Source organism: Sciurus carolinensis, chromosome 15, assembly GCF_902686445.1.
Source record: "Sciurus carolinensis chromosome 15, mSciCar1.2, whole genome shotgun sequence".
In the NCBI taxonomy this organism is placed as follows: Eukaryota; Metazoa; Chordata; class Mammalia; order Rodentia; family Sciuridae; genus Sciurus; species Sciurus carolinensis.
The window spans coordinates 59773762-59799245 of record NC_062227.1 but is presented as its reverse complement, the minus strand read 5'-3'; the positions used below and the strand labels follow the sequence as shown (position 1 = coordinate 59799245).

At 37.0% G+C, this 25484-nt stretch overlaps 1 protein-coding gene across 1 annotated transcript in view; it reads right to left on the bottom strand.

Annotated features, from left to right (window-relative positions):
• Dcc (DCC netrin 1 receptor) overlaps positions 1-25484 on the bottom strand; it is a 1110494-nt gene that overhangs the window by 707065 nt on the left and 377945 nt on the right. The window contains exon 2 of the mRNA XM_047526548.1: positions 18828-19148. Coding sequence (XP_047382504.1) covers positions 18828-19148 — 321 coding nt within the window. The remainder of the gene's footprint in view (positions 1-18827; positions 19149-25484) is intronic.

The following is a 25484-nucleotide window of genomic DNA, read 5'->3' as shown; positions in this document are numbered from 1 at the left end:
TTCTGAAAGGGAAAACACATTTTTCCTCAAAAAGAGAAATGATGAAAGCCACCAATTATTTTCTGTAGAGTCCCCATGGGAAGGAGAGACCAAGAACACTGATGGTCTTATGTTCCTGGGCATGTCAGAAACCATGTATAAGAAACAAAATAATCTCTGGACTATGGGCCTAGGTGAATGGAAAAGGAAGATGCACCTTGACTCCTAAATACAAGACTCTGGGTTTAACATCATTATAAAAGTCCTGACACTTATCTTTTCCAAATTTATAATTCTCTGACTTTCCAAATCCCTGCTCTCTTAGTTGGTCCTACACTGGTGACTTAAGTCTGCTGACTGGTGATGTGAGTACTTCATTCCTAATAAACAGAAAAGTTCTGAGATCTGGTTATCTTGAACTTAACCCTCAACTCTCCTGCTCTGCAGTTCCATTCCTAAACCTTACAGATGATTCAAGTTCAGTCACTGTCCACAAGGCCAGTAGGACCCTCAGACACTGCAATACTCTGTTCACTGTGTATTCAGCAATGGATGATAGGAATGGCTTCTCCTGCACCCAGGAAGCCCTTAGTCCTATTGGGGAGGAAGATGTTAGATGAATAATAATAAAATTATAATTTGTAATTGTTATGAAAGACACTAAAGACATAGTTTATGAGCATGGTTAGGAGTAAAACCTAAAAATTCAACAGGATGCCGGGGCAAGTGATACCTAAACAAAGCTCTGAAGAATGAGCAGAGGAATGAGCTAAACCCAAATTGGCAGGGATAAAGTTGTTAGTGGAGGAAAGAGAGGGAAAAGGGGAAAAGCGTTGGTAAGAGAAGCCAGATCATGCAGAACTTTTTGATGATACTGAAACTTTATATTCCAAAATCAGTTGTAAATCATTCAACAGCTTCAAATATTTTTAAAAGACAACTCTGGCCTCTATAATGAAATAGATTGCAAGCTCATTAATAGCCCACTGCAGGAAAAGCAGGCAAGAGATGATATCAGCTTCTGTTTCAATCATAACAATAGATACAAAAAAAATAAGCACACTAAAACTGTTTTGTAGATAAAGTCAACTGATCTTTGACAAAAGAGCAAAGACAATATTACTGAGAAAGTTTTTGCAACAAATGGTGCTGGACCAATTGGGCATCCACAGGCAGAAATATTCATCTAGGCACAGATCTTATACTTCACAAAAAGTTTGCACCAAATGAATCAAAACACTAAAGGTAAAATGTGAAATTATAAAACTCCTCAAAGACAAAGAGAAATTGTTAAGTGACCTTGGGTATGGAGAAGACTTTTTAGATATAGCATCAAAGACACCACCCATGAAAGAAATTATTGATAGAATGAAGAACTTCATTAAAATGAAAAACATCTATTCCAAGAAAGACATAGTTAAAAGAATAAGAAAAAACCACAGACTGAGATATAACAATTGCAAAAGACATATCTGATAAAGGACTGTCACATAACATATACTAAAAAATAATTAAAACTGAACAATAAGAAAATGTATAATTTAATTGATGAAAATGATTCAAAGACCTGAATAGACATCTGGTCAAAGAAGATACACAGATGGCAAGTAAAAATATGAGATGATACTCCACAAATGTCATTAGGGAATTGCAATAATAGTAGCAACGAAATACCACTATATGCCTATTAGAATGGCCCAAATCCAGAACATTGACAACATTAAGTGTGGACGAGAATGTGGAGCAAGAGGAACTCTCAGTTGCTAGTGGGGATGCAAAATGGTGTAGTCACTTTAGAAGGGCTTTTGGCAGCTTCTTACAAAACTGAATATATTCTTATCATACTGTACAGTAACCATGTTCTTTGGTTTTTATTACAATGAATTAAAAACTTAGACCATACAAAATAGAGAACTCAGAAATCAATCCACCTACATTCAACCTAGTTTTGATAAAGCACAGAATAAACATTACAAAAATGATAGTGTTTTCAATAAATAGTGCTGGAAACTTGAACTAACGTATGAAAAAGGATGAAACTAGATCTCTATCTCTTACCATATACAAAAATCAATTCAAAATGGATCAAAGACCTAAATGTAAGACCCAAAACTATGAAATTACTAGAAGAAGATATAGTGAAAAAACTTCAAGACATTGGTGTAGGCAAATATTTTTTGGATAAAACCCCAAAAGCACAGACAATAAAAAATAAAAACTAGACAAAACAGGATTAAATCAAACTAAAAAGCTATACCACAAGGAAAGCACAAAGTGAAGATATGACCAGTAAAAAGGGAGAAAATACTTACAAAATATTCACCTGACAAGGAATTCATATGCAGATTATATAAGGACCTCAACAGAAAAAGAAAATAATAATCTGATTATAAAAGTGGGATAAAAATTCAAATAGATACTTCTCAAAAGAAGATTCACGAATGGCCCACAATATTCAATACCATAATCACTAATCATCATGGAGATGCAACCCCAAACCAGTTCAGTTGAGGTGATTATTATCAAAATGGCAATGCTGGAGAGGTACAGAGAAAAGGGAACTCTTATTCATTATTGGTGGAAATGCAAATTAACATAGCCAGTATGACAGTGTGGAGGTTCCTAAAAATCTAAAAAGAGAACTACCAAATAATCCAGCAATCCCATTCCTGGGTGTACGCCCAAAAGAAATGAAGTCATTCCATCAAAAAGACAGTGGTGCTCCATGTCTGTTTCAGCACCATTCAGTTAGATATGGAACCAACCTAGGTGTCCATCAACAGATGAATGGATAAAGAAAATTATATATATAATATCATTCCACCATAAAATGAATGAAACGCTTTCATTTTCATCAACATGGATGGAACTGAAGGACATCAGGTTAAGTGAAAAAAGTGAGGCACAGAAAAACAAGTGATACATGTTTTCACATTTACAGAAACTAAAATAATCATTTTCATAGAAGAAGACAGTGAAATAGTGGTTAATAGAGATTGAGAAGGCAGTAGGGAGAAGAGAGGTTAGGTAAATGTATACAAAACACAGGAAAAAGGGAGAAATGGGTGTTCTATAGCACAGTTAGGGCAACTATAGCCTAAAACAATCTATGATATCTTTTGAACTATTTTCAAAGATCCCCGCCAAATAGAAATGATTAATGTTTGAGAAGATGGAAATACTAATTACCCTGACTTGATGATCATCACGCATTGCATACACCTATGGAATTATTTTCCGTAAATATGTACAAATATTGTGTCAATAAAATACATTTTACTCAATTTAATAATAAATAAAAGAAAGAATTCTGTGGAGAGACTAGACACACTTTATTCTTTGATCATAATGTTGTAGTGGGGAGGGGGAAAGGCTGAGATTCCATTGTACCGGTTTCTAGCCAGGCAATTGGATGGATAGAAGTCATTCACTACAATGGGACTATCAGGAAGGGAGGAAAAAGAGGTGACAAGGAAGTGAGAGAAATGAAAAAAGAAATGAATTTCTTTTTATTTTTTTATGGTTCTTAATTTAAACTTATTATACTTTGAGACTTCAAGTCTTTTCATACTTTTTTTTCAATTTGAAGGTCTTCATACACTATTATTTTCCACTGAAAAATATAAGCCACTTACAAGGTTAGGTTTCCTATGACCTAATAGAAAAGTAAAGAAAGAAACGGATGTCCTTGTCCATGTAAAGAAAAGCTTTGTGAATTAGATAAAAGGGTTTGGAGTCTTTAGACTTAGTTTCTGAACCTGCCATGGGCATTTATTAACAATGAAGCAAATCACTTAAATCTCTGTCTCTTGAGGCACTTTGTATACACCGTAGTCATTAAGAAAATAAATAATGTCTTTCTTTATTTTTGGTAAATGGCACAATATTGGTCTTCACAAAATGAAAACAGGTGTTGGGATTCTACACTGGGTATTTCTCACATTTTAACAAGGATATGGCAGCCAGACGACAACACCATGCAACATGGTAGAAAGGAAGAATGTTGAACAGAAAATGGTTATTTCCTGGAAATATCCCAAAACAACCTAGAACTGAAGACTCTTTCCCACATCATCTATGAAGGAACTCCACATCTTTTCAGGTAGTCATATCTGATGCTCTGGGGGAACCCATACTAGGTAGTCAGTCCTCAAGATATTTCAAGACCTGTAGTACATAGTAATGCATTTTCCTCCTCTGTTGCATCCTTCTTTTCTCCCCCACTCTTTTCTAATTACTTTCCACAAAATAATTATTCTTCAGGAAATTTCTCTATAGATATTCTAAAACACATTGTGTACAAAATTGTACCTGTATTTTTTAATAATGTTGACTAAAGACTTGTGTGTTAAGTATGGTAGGAAGGGGAGAAATAGCAGCTTATATACACTTATACACACACACACACACACACACACACACACACACGAAGATGCCACAGCAAACAAGCAAGATTAGAGTGACTGTTAAGAAATTTTGGATTTCACACAAGATAATACAAATGTTAGATTAAACAGTATGGGACTAAGAAATCTCCAATCAGTCATGGACTTGTTCTATAGAGATTTGGTGTAACATGCACTTTGGTTAGCACAAAGTCAATCCAAACTTGGAGGGCAGTGTAACAGGACTCCTGCTTTTCCTGGGACTGACAGTGATTAGCTGACTGTGAGGCCCAGTAATGGAGATCTGCAGCCCCGCCCTGCCTTGCCCACCTCTGTACATTTTGCCCCCACGAGCGACCTACCCCATGTAAGCCCTTGCCTCCAATTTCTGAGGCCCAGCAACCAAGAGAAATGGATGAAAAGGTTACTCATTATAAACAGAGAAATGGATAAACTCATAATTTTTAAAGCATGTGAAACACATGTTCCCCAGGTAAGACCTCACACTCCAAATGTCAGGCCAGAGTGAATTCTTAAAGCTGAGTTATAAAGCTCTGAAAATGGAGTTTATAATGAAAATGTTGACAGGCTCTTGGAGCCACTGTAGTATAGAAAATTTAATATGTCACCTTGTTTTACAAGATTTTACTGGCATGGAAGAAAATTAAAACATTTAACATCTTTCACTTCGCCAAATTGCTTTCCTCTGCCAAACTGTGGTGCCATTTGTAGTGTGTATCGTTTATAAAGCTCCTTGTTATTGTCATTGGGCCTCACGCACATTCTCTACCCTGCACTCACATTTTCTTTCCCAACTACTCAAGTGCTTATTGGGGCAGCATTATTTTGCAATCTTATTCACATTTTCTAAAGACAGGTTAAGTTATAAGAATTCTGGTGGAGAAAAGGCTGAAATGATTTACGTAACTACACAGGCAACATAAATAATGCTGGTCACTAAAATATTTCCTAGAAAAAGACTTTCAAAAAGCCTTTTTAGGGGAGAAACATTTGTGTTACAGATATTTACACAAATTGGGCAAGAGGGGGAATAAGACTTAGAAAAGACAGTTTTGTTGGAAGAAGCAAATTTAGACCCTCTGGCAAAATGGAATGATTGCTTGCATTTTTTAAAAATACCAGTGGACAGCAAGTATAATATGGGGAATAATTTTCAATGTCAGTTATAAGTAATTAAGGCTTATATGAAAACACCTGTTAATCTAATTTATCATTGACCTACATTACTTAACCCTAGTAATATCTTTATGTTTTTAATGATGAGTTCCTTTCATGGCACATGAGAGGTCATTTGGAGTCATGAGCCAACCTGCAGTTCACATAACTTTCTGGAAGCAGAAGATAGTTCCGAGGTTAGTGGGTGCAGAGAAAGCTCTTCAAAGCCATGGCAAACTTATTTCCAACTTTTAGCAAGTGAGAATTAAGTGGTGTGCTTCAGAGGCATCAAACAAGAGAATAAAGTTCCTGACTATTATGTAGGGACTTGTTAGTACACTTGTTATTTTATTAATTCTGATCTTTTCAGGTGGAAGTATTGATCCTGCAGTTTTGGTGTTAAGAGCTTTACAGAGGCTTGTGTAACACCACGTGTTCACACAGGGTCACTCTAGAGAGGGAAGGACCAGACTCTGTGTAGGTAAAAGGCCAGAGACGGAGAAGCAAGAAATAGGAGTTGTGTCCACTTAGGAAAACAGAGCTTCTTTCTGGGGGCTCCCCTCATCCCCTTTGCTGTCAGAGACTTCGATACTGTTCTAAGTCTCTATTTTAATGAAGGTTTGTTTATTCAGCTGCTATTCTTTTCCAGGCCTCTACTAAGCATTACTTATGGTCAAGACAATCTTATAAGGTAGACACGATCCCATAGTCCCATTTTACAGATGGGAAACTGGGTCCAGAACATTTCCAATTATGTTAGGTCGACAGAACTAGAGAATGGATAGAGAAGTTTCGAAGTCCTGTCTGTATGGCTGTGAAGTCCAGATTCGTAACCCCCGCAATGCACCATACAACTATCAAGGTTCTAAAGGGCCAGCCCACCTAGGGAAGCTAAGACAGAGGTAGTGTGGTCTGTAACTTCAGGGTGTCACACAGCAGGTGAGGAATTCTGTGCATAGACATTATAAGGATACAGTGAAGTGGCTTCATGTGGACAGGGGAAAGCACAAAGAAGGCACCTTTCCTTGCCTACCGAGGGGGCCAGTTGAGTGCGGTGACAGAAGGTGGGAGAGCAGTTACTGAGATCAGGGCTTTCTGATGCCCTCATGGCTGTGGCATGCCTGGTTCCTGGGAATGTTTCTGTGCAAGGGCCCAGGATGCCTAGCTACTGTAGCAATACCCTGCATGAGGAGGCTCTGTGCAAGTGCCCTATCAGTGCTAACCTTGATCTCAGGCACACAGCTCCCTGGAAGAAAGGAATTCTTAGGTTAGACAACCACAATGTTTCACCAGCTCCCCTTCTCTGGTTCCTGCCCACCTTATAGCAACTTTTAACAGTGGACTTTCTTGAGAGCTGCACAAAGTTCCTAACAGTGCACTTTGCAATTGTGGATTGTAACTATGGAAAAGTTACATAGATGTCCTGAAAACAAAGAATAATGGTTGCATCCTCTTAAACCTGATAATGAGACATATATAAATAAAGATTGCTGATGTAATTCTTTAGACCTGCATCTCCATCAGAGAGCAGAGCTCCACCTAACCCCAGCCTAATCTTCAAGATCTTTGTCTGTCAATCTTTATTTTCCAATCCCCCTTTGCCCCTTGCCAGACCCAGAGTTTGCCCGCTGCTAACTACAGTCAGTTAAAGATTCCAGAAGGTGGGCTGTAAAGACTAAATTTGGGGGAGAAAAATAGCAGGAGTTAGTTGGATGAGGAAGTACTACATATAGCATGAAGTGGGCAAAGACATGGACGGATACTGCATGTTCAGCAGATTGCTACAAAAGCTGAAGGACTGTGTGGATTTGGTTACTTTAAATGAGGCCAGAGGTGTGGCAGACTGGAGGGCTTTTAGGTCAACAGGAGAGGTTTCTCTTCTTCTGTGGTTTGCTGATAGGACTCAATGCCATTTTAACAGTAAATAGAGCCTGGAAAATTTCAGTGTAGACCTAAGGGTAGTCTCAACCTCAAGTCCGTTCATGGAGTAACACTACTAAAAACTTCCTTTCACAGAAAGCAGGTGAGAATCACATCAGTACAGAAGAGCTGGCAAACTCTGATAAGATGCAATCCTCTAGGTTGTAAGATTCTCCCCAGCAGACATTTGTGGCTTTTCATTAGCAGGTCAACTCATCACTACTTCTTTTGGAATAAGCAGCAAGTTTCAACAACATTTGCAAGTTAAGGAGAAGCCAGCTCTACTTGCTCAGTTAATGACAGTAAGACAATTCTGGCTCCCAATTTTCAACATAGCTATCTGCAATTGAATTCCTCAAACCTAGGTACTTCCTGGGCAGGGTCTCAAACAGAAAAAGCCTTAGAGATATAACCATAATGTTAGTCTCTAAAGAGTCCTATACACTATAGAACCTAAAGGTACTCCTGAAACCACTGCTTGGGATCAAAAAAAAAATACTAATTATTTTTTATGTCATGTTCTAGCCTTTATAGATGAATTTCCTTGTAAGAGGGGCCACAAAAATCCAATCCAATAAAATCAACCAGCACTGAAATTTAATGTTGAAGCTGTCTAGGCTTTATTAATCTTTAACACACTTTCTTAAATAGGCTTCTCGTTGGAGAAATGTTCCAGGTGGAATCTCAGTTAATGAACCTGATGGGTCCTCCCCTGTAAGGGCGTTAAAGCCTCAGGGTTACAATGAAAGTGATTTTCTTTTCTTTTTTTGTAAAAAGTGATTTTGAAAAATAAGTGTAATAGAACAAACAATAGCACAGTGGTTGTAAATCAAAGGGTAGATTTCACAACTATGGTGTTTATCAATAGATTTAAAATATAGAGGCTTAGGTAGGGAGAGCCATCTAAAGGGAAAGGCAAGGGAGGTGTGTGTGTCTGTTTTCTGTATTGATGTCTAACTGTCTTTGGGGGAGCTGAGTGAGGATGGAAATAGTGTAAACCCAATAATTTAGCCAGCATAATAGGAAGTATACAGATGATAAAACACTGACTGTCTCTCACACTCACAGCACACACATGACATCTATCAAACAATTTAAATGCAGTTACTCTGACTCAGGCCCACCGAGATTCTGAGTGAAGCAGAAACTTGGTGCTTAACTGCCCTCCAGAAATAGAACTCCAGAGGTCCATATGAAAACGACCCAGTTAGAGCAGGTGCCTCCATGCCTGAGTTGCAATTAGAGATAAGCCCCAGATAAGGACCTTTATAAATGTTGTCTACAAAAGGGCTGCTTCTCAGATACCGGGAGAGGTTTTCTTTTTCTTCTTCATTTTTCTTTTCTTTTCTTTTCTTTTTTTCTTTTGGTCCTGGGGATTGGACTCAGTGGTGCTTAACCATTGAGCAACATCCCCATTCCTTTTTATTTTTCTATTTTAAGGCAGAGTCTTGCTAAGTTGCTTAGGGCCTCACTAAGTTGCTGAGGCTGGCTTTGAACTTGCAATCCTCCTGCCTCAGCCTCCTGAGCTGCTGAGATTATAGGCCTGCACCACCGTGCCCATCTGGGATAGATTTTCATACCAGGTTTTTCAGTGGAGAAGGCTCTGACCGCTGCACTCAGGTTCTGTCTTTTAACAGAATTTTCCAAAGAAACTTTGCTTACCACACTGGAACTCACAGCTCTCACAGGGTGTGTGCTCATTTTGAGCAAATCATAAAATAAGGAGATAAGTTGGGGACCTACTGTAGTTTTTTAACTGCTGTCAAAAATAGTTGTCACTATTTTATTGTTTTTTTTAATGCTAAACACATGATTCAAGGTCAAACACAAGTTATTTGCTGCATCAGGAATATGTGACTGCTTTAGCAAATAGGTGGCTCTCACTTCCACCAAATCATAGACATATTTAATAATTATGGGATAAGTGAGCTATTGACTAGTTTGCTTATTATAGATTATACGGACAGAATATAAATATAAAATTAGGTTACTAAAAATGATAATTTCTCAGAGGATGATGAGAACTTGTGTCACTATTTGTTTTCAGTACTTTTACCTATAAATGTTGTTGGTCATGACAGGAAAAGATTAAGATGATTTAGGAACTAGATACAGTGAGACTTTTCCATAATTTTCTCTAACTAATTATAAGTGATTCTAGAACATTCTCTAGATTTGAATGTCTCCTTACTTTGCAGAAAAACTCTGTATGTACTACAAATATCTGAATTCAAAGATTTCTATATAATATTAAATTTAAGTAGTAAATTTTATTATGTACATAAAAAGTATAATGGGGAAAATCAGTAACAGAGATAGGTTCATAAAAGTAAAAATGCCTTATTAAATTTATAATCATACATAATTTCATCAGAGATTTGCAATTACATTACCTAATCTTCCGACTTAATGATGGGGTACAGGATACACTTCCCCAAAATATGGCACCCTGAAGGTCACTCTCTGACCTTGGTCTTTGTGAGACCTATACATAAAAGAGTTTTTTAATCTACCTCCCTTCAATAAAGGTTATAAGACCCTCATGTGATAAGTATCCTGTCCCAGTACCTTGGGGGAACAAATGTGATATAGAGACACAGAAGGAATCCGAATAAACGGGTCTTGCTGTGTTGTCTCTGGATTATTACCATTATATCATACACCATTGAGGAAAATCATATTCATTCACACAACTATTCATTTTCTTCATCAGATTTAAAATGCAGTTCTTCTCTCCCACACCCAGGTCTTTAGGTCCTCGTTGCTGCAGGTTCCTGTGCCGTGTAAGACTGGTTAAATAAATCTGCTCTGCTTTTCTCTTGGTAATCCGTCTTTGGTTATAGGGGTGTCAGTCCTGACCTTCTGATAGGTCAGGGGAAGATGTAACTTTTTCTCTCCTACATTATTATGATTTAAATCTTAGTGAGCTTCACCTTTATCAAGAAAATTAAGCTTTTGTATTCCAGAGGGGTCTTCTAGAATTCAAAATAGTTTGGTTACTATCACAGAATTATTTTAGAGAATGCTCTTTAACGTTCATTACAGTACCAGCAAAAACCACACTGTGGATAGTTGAAGAGATGAATAAAAGAACAGTGCTCTTAAGATACTGATTAAACTTGGAATGAATAATTAGCTATTCCCATTGTCACATGAACTAGAATTCACAACAAAGAAAAGGAAATGAAAGATTGGAAGATTTTTTAAAAAACTTATTTTGTTGATGTTTCTACTATAAAAAGCCCTGTCAAGTTCTCTATTGTAATTTTCATAGTGTAGAAGATGTCTTTCCACTCTGAATATTTTTCAGGAATACATATATTTCTATTCTAATTTTACTGCAGAGTTAATTGATTTAGGAAGGAGGCAACTAAATCCCTACCCTTTAAAATGCAATTATTTAAGTTGAGGGAATTGGGGGTGTGGGTGAGTAGGTAAAGGAGCAATATTAATGATTATCATAGTTTTATCTGGCAATAAAATTAAAGGAAAATATGAATAGCACACATAAAATGCCACATTTCTTCCTTATATTTTCTTTTTCTTTCATGTTTTAACCACACAACAATAGGAACTTTTAGCCAAAGAGAGATAATTAGGAACATTAAGAAATATAGAGTCAGGACAATTTATTTTCCTGCTCATCATTTGAAAATAAACAATATTCCTATCTGTGTAAAATGGAAAGCTTTGCTCTGTAACTGAACCTTCCCAAAATAGAATTTTCAGAGTATTCAAGAGCCCTGGGATACATTTTCCAAACTGCTTCACTGGATGAACTTGACCTTCTAGGCAAGATTCTTATATTTGCTCCTGTAGAGAGAAGGAATATGAGCATTTTTCTTGCTGTTTCCTTTAAATAACATTTGAGTGACCCGAGGCGATGTAGTTTATTCTCCTTTCCTTTCAGACAAGCTCCTTTTTCTGCTTCCTTTTAAGTAAGAAAGTAAAGGTCAGGTTATCATTTCACAAAATGCTTCTTTCTGGCTTCTCTCACCATAATGTGCTTTCACTAATTATTTCATAACTCATTTAAATGGGAGGCATTCTGGAAGGGAATTCACTGAAACAACTCCTCAAGTAACTAATTATTTTTTTTTAAACACAGGGGAATTTTAATTACAATGCCTGTGTTATTTAAAAGCAGAGTGCCACAATTTGCATCTTGAAACATCTATTGTAAAAGGGAAGAAAAAAATATGCCCTGAATTAAATAACAACTCAAGTAAATGCAATTTACTTGGTCTTTTATTTTCTTGATTTTTCAAGGGGGAAAAAGCAGGCAAATTGGCCTGAATCAGAAAACCACTTACAAAGATTAAAAACAAACAAACAAATGACCAAAAAAAAAAAAAAAAAAAAACCCCTAATTGTGTTCCTAGAAGATTATTTAAGACTATTTATAAGTTTAAAAATTGTATGTTTACAATTTCTCCGTATAGATGTATCATGTGTCATTATTGAGTATAAAGCAATGAAAACTAAATCTTCTCATCTCAAAAGAAAACATTCAGAACATATCATTTCCCCATGGAATTGATATTTTCAAAGAACTAAATTGATAAGTAAAGTCAATTATTATTTTTATTATTGTTTTCCCTTAGTTACAGTTTAGAGAGTTTAATTAATTTAAAACGAGTAACTGAAAGATGACTGAACAGTAAATTATCCAGTGTCTTTTCACTGAGAAACAGAGTGGTAAGAGAATATTGTGCATCCAATCTTGGACAACCTAAGTTCTAGTCTCTGCCCACAGAACGTCACCTACCCGCTTCCACTCTGCTGTCAAATAGGGTACATATATCACTGAACTTTTTGAGCATTATGAGACAATGCATATAGACCTGCTTTTCAAAGAACTACAAAAAACAATTCAGTGTGGTTTTAATGCTGAGATGTAAATATTCAAAAATTAGCAGAAGGCAAATTCTACCAGGACAGAAGTTCTCCATAATGTATCTTGTAGTTATTGTCACTACTTAAGAAGGGATCCCCCACTCCATTCCCAAGATGGTAAAGATAAGCAGAAGTTACACTAGGTTCCAACTGTGCTCCTCAGAGTCTGTGGGTGAAGTGTGTGTGAAAGTAGTTGTGTGAGTGAATAGGTATGCAGATGGGAGGACAAGTTTGTCCTGGTTGTAGCAGGTAAAATAGAATTAGGTGGGTCTTTCATGTCTATTCAGAGGAGCTCTGTTGTATTTGATTTTCTTACACTTTGATATCTATGTTAATCAGCTTTTGACACTGTAGTACAATATCCAAGAAAAGCAACTTAATGGGCAAAAGATTTATTTTGGTCACAATTTTGAGGTCTCAGTTCATGATTGACTGGCTTCATTACTTGAGGCCTGAGGTGAGGCAGAACATCATGGCAGAGGGTATGGTGGAGGAAAGCTACTTAAATGATGGCAAGCCAGGAAGTATGGAGAGAGAAAGGACAGCAAGATATAGTCCCCAGTGGAATGTCCCCAAGGACCCATTCCCTCCAAGGAAGTCCCACCTCCTATAGTTCCTACCATCTCCTAGTAGTCCATTTAAATCACAAATCAGTCCATGTATTAATTCACTGATGAAATTAAATGCCTCACGATCCAGTCATTTCCCAAAAGCCCTGTCTCTGAACATGGCTGCACTGGAGACCAAGCCTTCAACATATGAGTTTGGGTGGATACTTTAAATTAAAACCATAATGATATCAAATAGTTTTTCCTAGAGGAAGGGGACAGTTTGTGAAACTCCCAGTCTAGTCTGATTCCCATGAACCCCACACCTCAGCAAATCTTTTTTTCAGTTGAAAAGGCATTAAAGAGGACCAGAAGATGGCCTGGAATCTCTGTCAGAGATGACTGCACTTCTTGCTCCATCTAGAACTCCTGGTCTAGCCAACCCAAATTGTACTGACTACACTGACACATCATAGATCAACTGATCAAAAATGAATCTTTTAGTCAGAGGAATTTAAATACTGCTTGTCAAAAAACTGTATGCATCCAACTTCCTGAAAACTAAATTTGGGTTTGCCACTTTGTGTTCAGATAATCTGATTCAAGATTCCAAAATTTATGGCTCAGGATTTGTAACCAATATTTCACTGCCCCACCAAAAAACGTATTTTACACAATCACATGAAAACATTAAAATTTGTTAGTTTAACTAATAATAATTGTAATAATGCTATAATATACATTACTAGATTTATTTATAGTATTCTTGCTCCACAGAGCTATATGTTCCATTTAAAAGTCATGGCAGTCTTAAGAGGTTGGTTATTATTTTGTCTGTTGAACAAAAGAGAATCCAGTGGCTTGGAGAGCTGGCGACTTCTGGAACAAGGAAAATATAAATGGTCAGATGCAAGTTCATCTTGATGTTATGGATTATGGAAAGAATGTGGAATTTGCATGCCATTTTTCTTCTTCTTTTTTTTTTTTTTTAAGTAGCATGTGAATGTTCCAGCACAGTCCATTAGTCCATTTTCTAATTCCATAGTCATAATAGTTAATTAAATTTTAGATTACTGAGATATAAAGCAATCTAACACAATCCATTATGGGTATATTTATAAATGCCCAGATGTAGGGCAGCTTATTCTGGTCAAATCCAATAAAGAAGAAGGAGTGGGGAGAGAGGAGGAAGAGAGGAGAAGAAAGGAAGGAAAGGGGGATGATAAGGACAGAGCTCTCCACATATAGTATAAAGTCCCACATCTTCATTGGCTGTGGGAAGCCTTGCGTGAACTGGGATTTGTTTGAGCCACCATGAGGCAGGAAGGTTGCTTTTCTGGGAACTCCTGGGTAAAATTCCCTGGTTCAAAAAATCCCAGATTGTGCTGATGACACAGCCCAAAGTTCAAAAGAGCTGCCAGGAGATGGGCATAGCCTGCAAAGCCCAAATAACTTTTGGTTTTCCCCATCTTTATCCTGTTTTCCTGAAGAAGCTCTGCACTGAATCCCTTTGATGTGTTTCACTATAAATAAAGCATTTGGGGGCTTTTCCCTTTGTTAGCATCAGACCCATCAGGTCTCTTCTACCTGTCAAAGTTCCCACTTTGAATATACATATATGTATAATTCTCACTTTTTGTGTTTATTTCTTAATATTATTTTCCTAGCCTTTATTTCCAGCAAGCCCACGCTTATGAGGGTTACCTACTCCCTCCACATGCGGGTCCTGAGCAGGAATTGGCAAGATAAAAGTCTGATACTAAACATTGCAGGTGGTTTATTAAGTATAGGGTAGAAAGTGTGGTTTAAGAAGCTTTATAGACAACAACGTGTATTTTTGCTTCTCTTCAAACTCAATCTTGTGGCTAAACAGAGATATATACATGGCAGGAAAGACCTCGACATTTTAGATGAAAACTTACTGGATAAAAATGGAATTTTCAAGGGTTAACCAGGATTGGTGAAGTTGCTTTCAAATGCATATTTGATAGCTCAGAAATTATTTACTAATTGAACTGAAAATTACTAGAAATACTCATGGTCATTAGTCTATTGCACTGTGACTTTTAGCAAGATAATGGATGGTGTGTTAGGATTTTGTCCAAAAGACCTAATAAAGACAACTTAGAAGGGGAACATTTCATTTTGACTCAGGGTTTCAGAGGTTAAGTTCATGTTTGAATCCATTGCTCTGGGTCAGAGGTGTCAGAGTACCCTGGTGGAAAGACATGATGGGGGAGTACTGCCACCTCATGGTGGCTCAGAAGCAGAGAAGAGGGGAAGGGGTCACTGGGAAGATAACCCACCTCCTTAAGCCACACTCCACCTGCATACAGTTACCACCTAGTTCGTTCAAACTAGGATGAACTGATTAGATTACATCTCTTATAATTTTTTCCTCCTCTGAATATTCCTGAATTTACACAGGAGCTTTTGGGGATACCTCATATCCAAACCATTAGCAAATGAGATGGTTGTCCTCTATTTATCTTTCCTATTTTCCTTCCCTCTCAAGCCAAGTGTGCACTCACTCAGGATTTAAAGAGCACTTGAGAAATACCTAGAAGATAGGATGAATGGTGCATGGTGAGACCATTGCATAAAATGTTCAGATTGTTAAAGACAGATTTCATTTGCTATATTTCTTTTTATCAATACATGTTGAGAAAGCAAAAGTAGAAGAGGGGCATTATATTAAATGGGCTCTACACTGCCACTACACCTGGGGTTACAGAACAGATTTTTTTTTTTTTTGCCCAAGCAAAGCAGACTGTTACCTTTTAGTAGTGACTGGTTTATTGACTGCTAATGCTTTAAAAATGAGATTAAATCAGGTCCATGGTCTTTATTACAAGGAAGATATACGCCCCTTGTGAATTCTAGTGGTTTGGCAATCTTAACCTCAGCAGACATAACATTGATGTATTCTGTGTTGCCAAACAGCATGGTAAGTGTTTAAAATGCTGTGAACAGCCTTATTGCCTTGAAATGATACAATCTAATATTAGATTGCAACTCAATGACTGAATCCGTGAGCTTATCCTTGTGCAGAATACTAAAGTCAAAGCCACTTTATTTTAATATCTCACAGGGAAGGAATCATTCTTCATTTCACCATTGAAACAGAGAAGACATAAAAGTGAATCTAGATTGTAGGAAAACTGAAAATGCAACGTATCAGGCCATTTTCATTAACAGGGCAGATGCAGCTGCCTTTTGTAATAGGGCATCAAAATGCCAGCTTGATTCATTAGAATCAGCAGAGCAACTTTGGTTGTAGACAACTGATGGGTGGGATCAGTAAATTCCCAAATGATGGAAAGTCTAGCTGCACCCTTTCCACCCAATCTGGAGCATTCTAGGATTGCAGCTTTGCCTACTTCTCAGCACTTGTTCCACTTATTCCTCTTAATCAGTCACAATTATCATCAACGTTGTCTTCTCTACACTTGATACTCATCAATCAGATTTCAGACACCCATCACTCACAGGTCCCAGGTGGCTTAAGATTGCGTTTTCATGATCAGAATTGTCACTTTACCTATCTCTTCAGTCTGTCATTGCTAAAGCAGGCAGGGTTACCTCTAGGTAGAGTGACCAGAAGTCCTAGTTTTAGCCAGCACTGAAGGGCTTCCTTAGACAGGGGACTTTTCAAATAGTAAAGTCACGTCCGTTCAGGATAAATCAGAATGGTTGGCTATTCTACCTGTTGGTGAGGATCCTATCACCAGGACATCTTTACTGAGGAAATCTCTGGGTTAAATGGATGTGAAGGAGTAACTGCCTTTGTTAGTTTGGGCTGCCAGGACAAAGTACCATAGACTACATGACCTATAAACAAGAAAATCTCATTTCTTATAGTTCCTATGACTGGAAGGCTGAGATTGGGTTGCGGCAGGACTGGTGTGTGGTGAGGACCCTTCTGGTTTGCAGACGCCTGACTTCCAGTTGTGTCCTCACATGACAAAAAGTACTGGAACTCTCTGAATTCCTCTGCCTAAGGGTCCTAATCACACTCATCACCTCCAAAGTCCCCCCTCCTAATAATATCAAATTGGGAGCTGGAAATTCACCGTAGAAATTTTGTGGAGACAAAACATTCAGTCTATAACAGAGTCCTTAGAGGAGAAAAGAAATCACACACACACACACACACACACACACACACACACACACACACAATGGGTTTATGAAGTGGATTTGAGGACTGATGTTCATATCTATGGGATCTAATCGTTACAGCATCACGTGAAAAAATTGTCTCGCTAAGATTTCAACAGACTTGAACCATCACTGGAAGAGTGTGTAGGGTGGGACGGGATCCTGTCTCATTGTTCCAGTTACTGTTAGTGCTGAAAATGAGCTCTCATCCTGACCATTCTCCAGGAGGAGACTGGACTAAATGAGATCTGGGAAAGGGTTGCATGGCTAAATAACAGCCTATTGGCTCATTTTCTTTGTTTCATGAAGAATTAAAGACTAAGTTTGGAAACAGTCCTTCAGGTCTGTTTGCCCATTTGATGGCTTAAATTTGTTTCAGGTTGGATCTGTTGGCCTTAATGTTTGATACCAAATTTTAAAAATATCACAGCTCAACTTTTGACAGACTCATTATAGAAACAAGTAAAAGCAAAAATCTGTTTCTTCTCTCTATAGGTCTAACACTGCAAGGGCCAAAAGAATTAATTGTGAGTTGTCTTCTAATCAGATTAATAGAGCAGAAATAGCAGTGGCATGGATTCCAGAATATTCTACTGTCCTATCAGAGTCTACATGCCTTCTGCCTATCCATATGAAAGAAAAATATTAAAGTTATCATCCAACTATTGAGTCAACATGTTGCCAAGAATCAAGATATTTGGAAAAATAAGTAGACATTTTTATTTCTCATGTTGTGCTTACCTCATATAAAAGTTCGATACTAGTAAAAAGGAATTAATTAGAAAATTACTTTTCTCATTTTTTTTCTATGAAAATTCTTTCCATAGACATAGGCAAAGAATCAAATTAAGCCAGCTTTGTTTAAATTTTTTTTTTTTTTTCGTAACACTATGTTGATTATATTGAGGTCCTTCCCCTGTTTCCCAAGCTAATTTGAGGACAAAAGTCAGTCAGGACCATGAGACATGAATCTTTACATCTTTCCTTTGTCTTAACAATGCACATTGTTGATGGCAAACTAAATTAGAGTACAGCCATTATGGAAAATAGTATAGCAGCTCTTTGAAAAACTGAAAATAGGTATACTAAATGATGCAACTATACCACTATTCAGTATATGTATTCAAAGGATTTAAAATCAATATAACAAAGGAATATCTAAACTCAGAGTTTGTCTCTGTCTATCTATCTCTCTATGCTAGAACATATTTGAATCTTGAAAAAGAAGGAAATCCTACTATTTTTTACAACATTGGTGAGTCTGGAGGATATTATGCCAAATGATATAAGCCAGGCACAGTAAGACAAATGTTGCATGGTTTCACTTATACATGGAATCTATAAAGTAGAGCACAGAATAATTGTTACCAGAAGCTTGGAGGGTGGAGAGGAGGGAAGTGGGGAGATGTCTATAGAGAAGTACAGAGTTTCCGTCAGGTAAAAGGAATACATTTTTCAGATCGATTGCATTGCTTGATGGTTAATAAATATAAGATATATTACCATTTTGCAAAAAGAGCCATTTTAAATATTCTCACCACAAAAAAAGGATAAAAATGTGAAGTGAAAGACATGCTAATTAGCTTGATGTAATTATTCTACAATGAATACATATATCAAAAACTTCACTTAGCACCTAAAACAATTACTTTTCAATTAAAAAAAATTAAATACACATTATTTCTACAAACATTATTTTCTAATCCCCCCTCAAATAAACACAAAGATAGCATAGAAAGAGGAAAAGAAGGGACCCATTTACCTGCTACTGCGACTTTTGCTATCCGACTAATAATTGACCCAGACTCTCCCAAAGACGCTTCACATTGGTAAAGTCCCTCATCTGGCTTGTGGTGTCTGGAATGAAGTATGTTTTGTATCAACAGAGATCCATTGGGAAGCTGCTGCTTCCTTTCATCCATTCCCAAGGCTAGGTGGATGCCATCTTTCTTCCACTTGATAACTGGGACTCCTCGGTCAGACTCTGCGGAGCAGTTCAGGAGAACATTTCCTCCCCGCATTGTGACAGCATCAGCAGGTTCTGATAGGAAGCGCAGGGATGTGAAAGCTTTAATTTGAAAACCTGCAATGAAAGACCACAGAGAAATATGTTCATATGTTCAGAGAAATCAGATAGCTAAATTCCTTGCCCTTTCTTTACAAAACATTTTCAAAAAAGTTTAAGGTTTTGAAAAGTTTTCATGAATAAATAAACTTAGAATCGGGGATAGCACATTAAGCAAGAGATGAGGTACCTAGTTGATATAGCCACAATTAATGAAAAGAACTGGCTCCCAAAATAATACTATGAGATATTAAGAATTCATAAATCCCAGATATGGCCATCATCACATATCAGTCAGTTCTTGAAATTTAGACAGAAACAATTAATCTCTTCAACTTTAAACCAGATTCTTTTAAATAGCAACACAGTAGTACCATGGTCAAGATTTGGGGGAATATTTCTACCTATTCCTTAAAATGATAGTATCTATTCAGTTTTTTCCCCCTTTTATTTTTTTACTAATTTTTTATTTGTTCTAATTAGTTATACATGCCAGTAAAAATGCATTCATACATTTTGGTAAATCATACATAAATGGAGTATAGTTTCTCATTTTTCTAATTGGACAAAAAATATCGTAGGATCACATCAGTCATGCAGTCATATATGTACATGAGGAAATAAAGTCTATACTATACTTTCTACTCCCATACCCTTCCTCTCCCTTCACTCCCCTCTACCTTATATGAAGCAACTCTATTCTTCCCTAGGACCCACCTCCCTTATTGTGAATTAGCATCTGCATATCAGAGAAAACATTCAGCCTTTGGTTTTCTGGGACTGGCTTATTTCACTTAGCATGATATTCTCCAACTTCATCCATTTATCAGCAAATGCCATAATTTCATTCTTCTTTAAAGCTGAGTAGTATTCCATCATACACACACACACACACACACACACACACACACCACATTTTCTGTATCCATTCATCTGTTGACGGACACCTAAGTTTATTCCATAGTTTAGCATCTATTCAGTTTTTAAAATCAACTCAGATATAATATTTCATTAAATTAGAAATCAACTCAACAGTGTGAGCAAAGTTATTTATAACAGTGTTCAGGAGGATTTTAAAACAGGTAAATCCCACCTACAGAAGCAAATACAATTAACTATCTAAAATCCCTAATGAGTCTTAATTTCCATCAAAATGTTTCCAGTGGACATGGATAGCTAAAAGAAAAGTGTAGTTGTTTTCTTGTTTTGTTTTGTACTGGGGCTTGACCCCAGGGGCACTTCACAACAGAGCCACATCTCCAGGCCTTTTAATTTTTTAATTTTGAGACAGGATCTTGCTAAGTTGCTTAGGGTTAAGCAACTTGCTATGTTGCTGCGGCTGACTTTGAACTTGTCATCCTTTCTCAGCCTCTGGAATTGCTGGAATTTCAGCAGGTAGGTTTTATTCATAAACAGAAATGAACATAAGGAATCAACAGGAGGAGCAGAAAATCATTCAGGACTCTTGAAGGATTGAAGCAAGCATAAAGCAGATCTTTTTTGAGGCTGGTAGTATAGTGTTTTAATACTTCGGTGTTGAATCGAAGACATTAAAATGGTCTCAGGAAGTCTTTGGGCTGAGCTTTTGCTCAGACTGGTGTATACCCAAACCATTCAAATACTTTAAATTTCATTTTGAACAATTTCTACGGCTAAAGATTCTATAATGTCCTTTAGTATCCTGTTTTCAATATTTAATCATTCGCAGAGTCAAATGAATTTTTTGCCACTGTTTAATCCCATTTTCTTTTGAACCTACCTGGGATGAAAACGTAGAAGCAGTGGACATTTTCTTGTATGAATCTTTTATTCTTTTGAAACAGCATTTCATTTCATTTAAAATATGATCCAAACTACGTTTTAGCCTCATTTGTGCTCAGAATTACCCCCTCAGTTTCAGTAGCATACTTCATTTTTCTATAATAGGAGCGCTCTCAGTGACACTTTGTAAAAACTTTCAGCCTTTGATCATTTATTGCCACTTACTTATTCTATACAAATTAGACCACTTGCCCCAAGAAATAACCTAGAACTTTACTCCACATCAAGTGTTGAATCACAGTGAGCATTTAAACCTGTGGTAAATGATATTGGTAAAGACTCCCAATGACTCCAGACTGGCTCTCTCCCTATCAAATAAGCGTCTTCTCACCACAGATCCTTTCTGTGTCCCCACTGTGTCAGTTAGGTTTGAGTCACTCTGACCAAAGTATCTGACATGATCAACTTGGAGAAGGGAAAGTGTATTTGGAGCTCATAGTTTCAGAGGCAGTGTTCTGGGAACAAAACAAGGCAGGACATCCAGGTGGAAGGGCAAGGTGAAGGCAGCCGCAAAGCAGAGGGGGGAGAAAGGGGAAGGGGACTCAGGGAAGATGGAACCTTCCAGGGCACACCCCCAGTGATCACCTCCTCCAGTCATGCCTCACCTGCTTAGAATCACCACCCAGTCATTCCATTCAAGTCAGGATGGACTGATGAGGTTACCGCCTTCACAGTTCAATCATCTCAATCCCAAACATTTCTGTGTTAACACAGGAACTTGGGGGGAACACTTCATATCTGAACCATAACAACACCCTATAATAAATACAGCCTGTTCTTCTGGTAGAAAACATACCAAATGGAGAGACTGGATTTCTAGCCAGTTCTGGCTTTATTACTTAAAGATATGCGATTCACAAAGGTTTAGTTAAGTCTTTAGAACCTCAGTTCCCTCATCTGTAAAATGAGAGTTGAACTAGATGATCTTTAAATTCAATACCCCCTTTGGAAACATCGGATTCTAGAATAGATACGGGACATCCATTGATTGAACCTTGCTCTATGCTTATAGGGTGCAGGTTGATTGTGCTCTAAATGCTTCTCCCATGTTTATAGCCTCCTTCTCTTTCAGAAAAGAAACACAAGCTAACAACACCTGCTTATAGCTACACTAAAGATGAGAAAGCAGAATGAAGTACTAATGTCGTTGAATGTCAAGATATTTCACTAGAATAACACACACAATTTCCATACAGGTAGCATTAATAAGGGAGAAATCAATTTAGAATTCAAGACCAGGCAACTATATTAAAAAGCACTTATTGCTTTTTTGTTCTTCCTGGGTCCCATATTTTAAACACAACTTCATGTTGAACACCTTATTTATGTCGCAGAACACATAATACATTTAATGCAGCTGTTTATAACAGCATGTTAATGAGCATATGTGCCCATTACCACAAATAAATAATCCACTTACTCTGAACTGGGGAGGTTATGACAGTCTTCAGTGCTATGAGTATATGGTTCAGGAAAGTTAAATAAAGATTAACTTTTCTGTAATACAATTACCCTTGCAGTTCTCTGGCAATGTGAGCTTTTTGTACTCCTTATCACAATTACAGTTTGAATACATGGCTCTGGAATAAAAGTACCTCTTGACTTTCAGTAATTTGCATTACTTACTTTTTAGACAAGACGGATCCAAGCAAAAAGAGCTCCTTGAAAAATAATAAACGTGTTTCCAAATTGGTTCCCTTTGCAACATCTCAGCCCATGTAACATATAAGCTGCCTCTACATCCCCTGTGAGGTCTTCCATACATGTGTAATAAATGTCCCACTAATACATTAATTACATCGACTTCAGTTTGTGTTACCTATCTCTCCTTTTCTCTTACAGGAATAGTCCCTCTTGGAGGGATTTTGCCCACCAATCTATATCTTCGTATGAAATAATTCATCAAATCATTTCATCCAAGAATCAATCTGAAATCCACTACACTGAGTTAATGATGTGAAGAAGATAAATAGATGATAAAACCCAAGAACCAAAGTAGAAATAAGCTTTGAGACTGTAGATGAGAAAGTTGTGGTCTGGAATTTGGGCACTCATGAGTTCCATTAAAGTTCACATCTCCTGGGAACTGGGTGAAACGGGTCCTTTTTCTGCAAAGCAATAAAAGGATACTTTTGAGAGTTTAAACTGCCTACCTTATAAGGCTATAGAAGATCCTGCATTAGAATAACAATTGTGGGGCTTTCATCCAGGAGAAATTCATTAGGAGAAGTTTTTGTTTCATTTTGCTTTGTTTTTATTTTTAAGAAGCCCAGTGGTAATTTCTCTTGAACCCTCAAATGCATTTTTCAGTTTTATTTCATAAAGACAGTAATCCTTTTGGACCTGTTATAAAATTATTTAAGGCAATTATAATTTTTTGAAAAAGATATTTGAAAGTATTAAAATTCCATCCATTAGGAAACTGGTACAACTGAAACTGGTACCAGAGTTGAAGACAAGAATTAATGAATCTCTAGCCCTCTGTCTTCCCAAATGTTGGCTTGGGAATGTTTCTAAATCATTGCCCAGAACATATATACAAAGCCATATATGCATTTAACTAATGGCCAGCTTTGCTTATCTGACTTGGTCTGAGAAAAATTAGAGAATCATCCTCTTCCTCCTCATCTTACCCCTCTTCCTCTTTCCTTTCTCCTCTATTTTCTTCTGCAAGGCATCTTCCTATAGGCAGATTAAAAAAAAAAAAAAAAAAAAAAAAAAAAAAAAAAAAAAAAACCTTCCCTGTTTTCCTAATGAGGATACTACGGAAATACCTATTCTTTAGGGGTGACTTAATGGAGAAATATTGTCATCTATTTTTTAGTTTTCTCAGTCATAAATGAGCATCAGACATAATCCTGCCAAGGACATTTCAAGTGTATATTAACTGAATATCTACAGATAGAAAAAAACCTAATGTATTTTACAAACTCGCCCAAATGATCAAATGGTAAAAACGTTTCTGTAAGCTTAAGTCCCTTTGTGCTTGCTCTCCTTATCATGTTCGTGTTCATTTCAAAGCCCAGTCAGTCACAGGGTGGCCAAACCTGGAATGGGGTTTTTAAAGTATGACATTTTATCTACAATATCAAACATCGTTGAGTGTGAAAAATAATTCCCCATGGAGTCCGAAATCCCTTTCTGAGTCCAAAATGTAAAAGCTTCTACTTAAGGCAATAAAAGGTAAAATAAAATTTATGAAAAATTCTATGGATGTGAAAAGAATTTCATGAAAGATTTTGAGATTAGAAAATGTCATACAAATCCCCATAGAACTTGCTATGCAAGATTTTATCCCTTTTTATAAGACATAAAATTTAATTATAAAAATTTTCTCTTTGGGATGCTTGGAGTTTCTGATAATACCCAAGTCCTCATAATGGGCGCCCCCCCCAAAAACATGCCACCACCATCTTGTCATAGAAAATCATGCCACCATTATCTTGTCTTAGAAATATGTGCTACCACATCTGCTTCTTTTTGTGCAAATGAAGAGGTCTCTATTGAGAGAAATTAAAATAATTTCATGGATGATGAAATTGGACCCACTTTCTGTTCACCAAACATTAACACATATGCATCTGTAACCCTGGTCTCTGGCTCTCACAATAATCTTGCAATACTTGTGAAGCTATGGAAGGAGCAGGGGATCTGAGAAACTAAATCAAAAGAATAAATTAACAGAACTTCTAACTGTACCTGAACTTCTCACAGGACTTCTAAACATACACAAACTTCACTGGGTTTAGGATATGAGAATATTAACCCTGACAGAGTGGGTCTCAAAATACCACCAGACTAGCAAACCTTGAAAAGGTTTCTACATCTTTGGTCAAAACATAGATATAAAGTCATATATGCATTTAATTCCCAGCAACACCACCAGGGAACCTATTAGAAACACACAGCTCAGGCCCTGCCTCAACCTACCCAATGAGCAACTAAGGAGAGAGACCAACAATCATGCTTTAGAAGTTCACCTGTGGATTTCCATGTTAAGGAGAGCTTTCGATCTCCGCTTCAAGACACCTGGTGGCCTGCACAACACAAGGGCCTTCGCATGGCCAGCAGACTAGCTTGTCACAATTTTATGCATTTGGAGAACTTGTATAATTATTTTTGTAAGGAAGGCAATAAAGGGATGGAGATAATCTAGAAAAGCAAATAATTGAATTCCTCTTTGAACACATTTTATTAATACTTACTATACATTTCCTTTCAAAAGCCTGAAGAAAGGGAGAGAAAGGACCAAGAAAGAGGCCTGCTGTTTACAGTATGTCCTGTCTTCTCTAAGGTAACCAGCAAGTGGCCCTACTCCATTAACCAAAATAAAAATTCCATGATTGTACATCTAGAATATCTCTTGAAATATTTGTACAAGGAGTTATAAAAAGATGTATTTTAAACAGCTATCCCCATGACAATCCTCTCCCAAAACAAGTTTTAGCTCACACAGTCTCTTTATCACATTGCCTTTCTTTTATTGAATTTTAGCTCCACAGTATAATTGTATCCTTTCAGAATATTGGAACT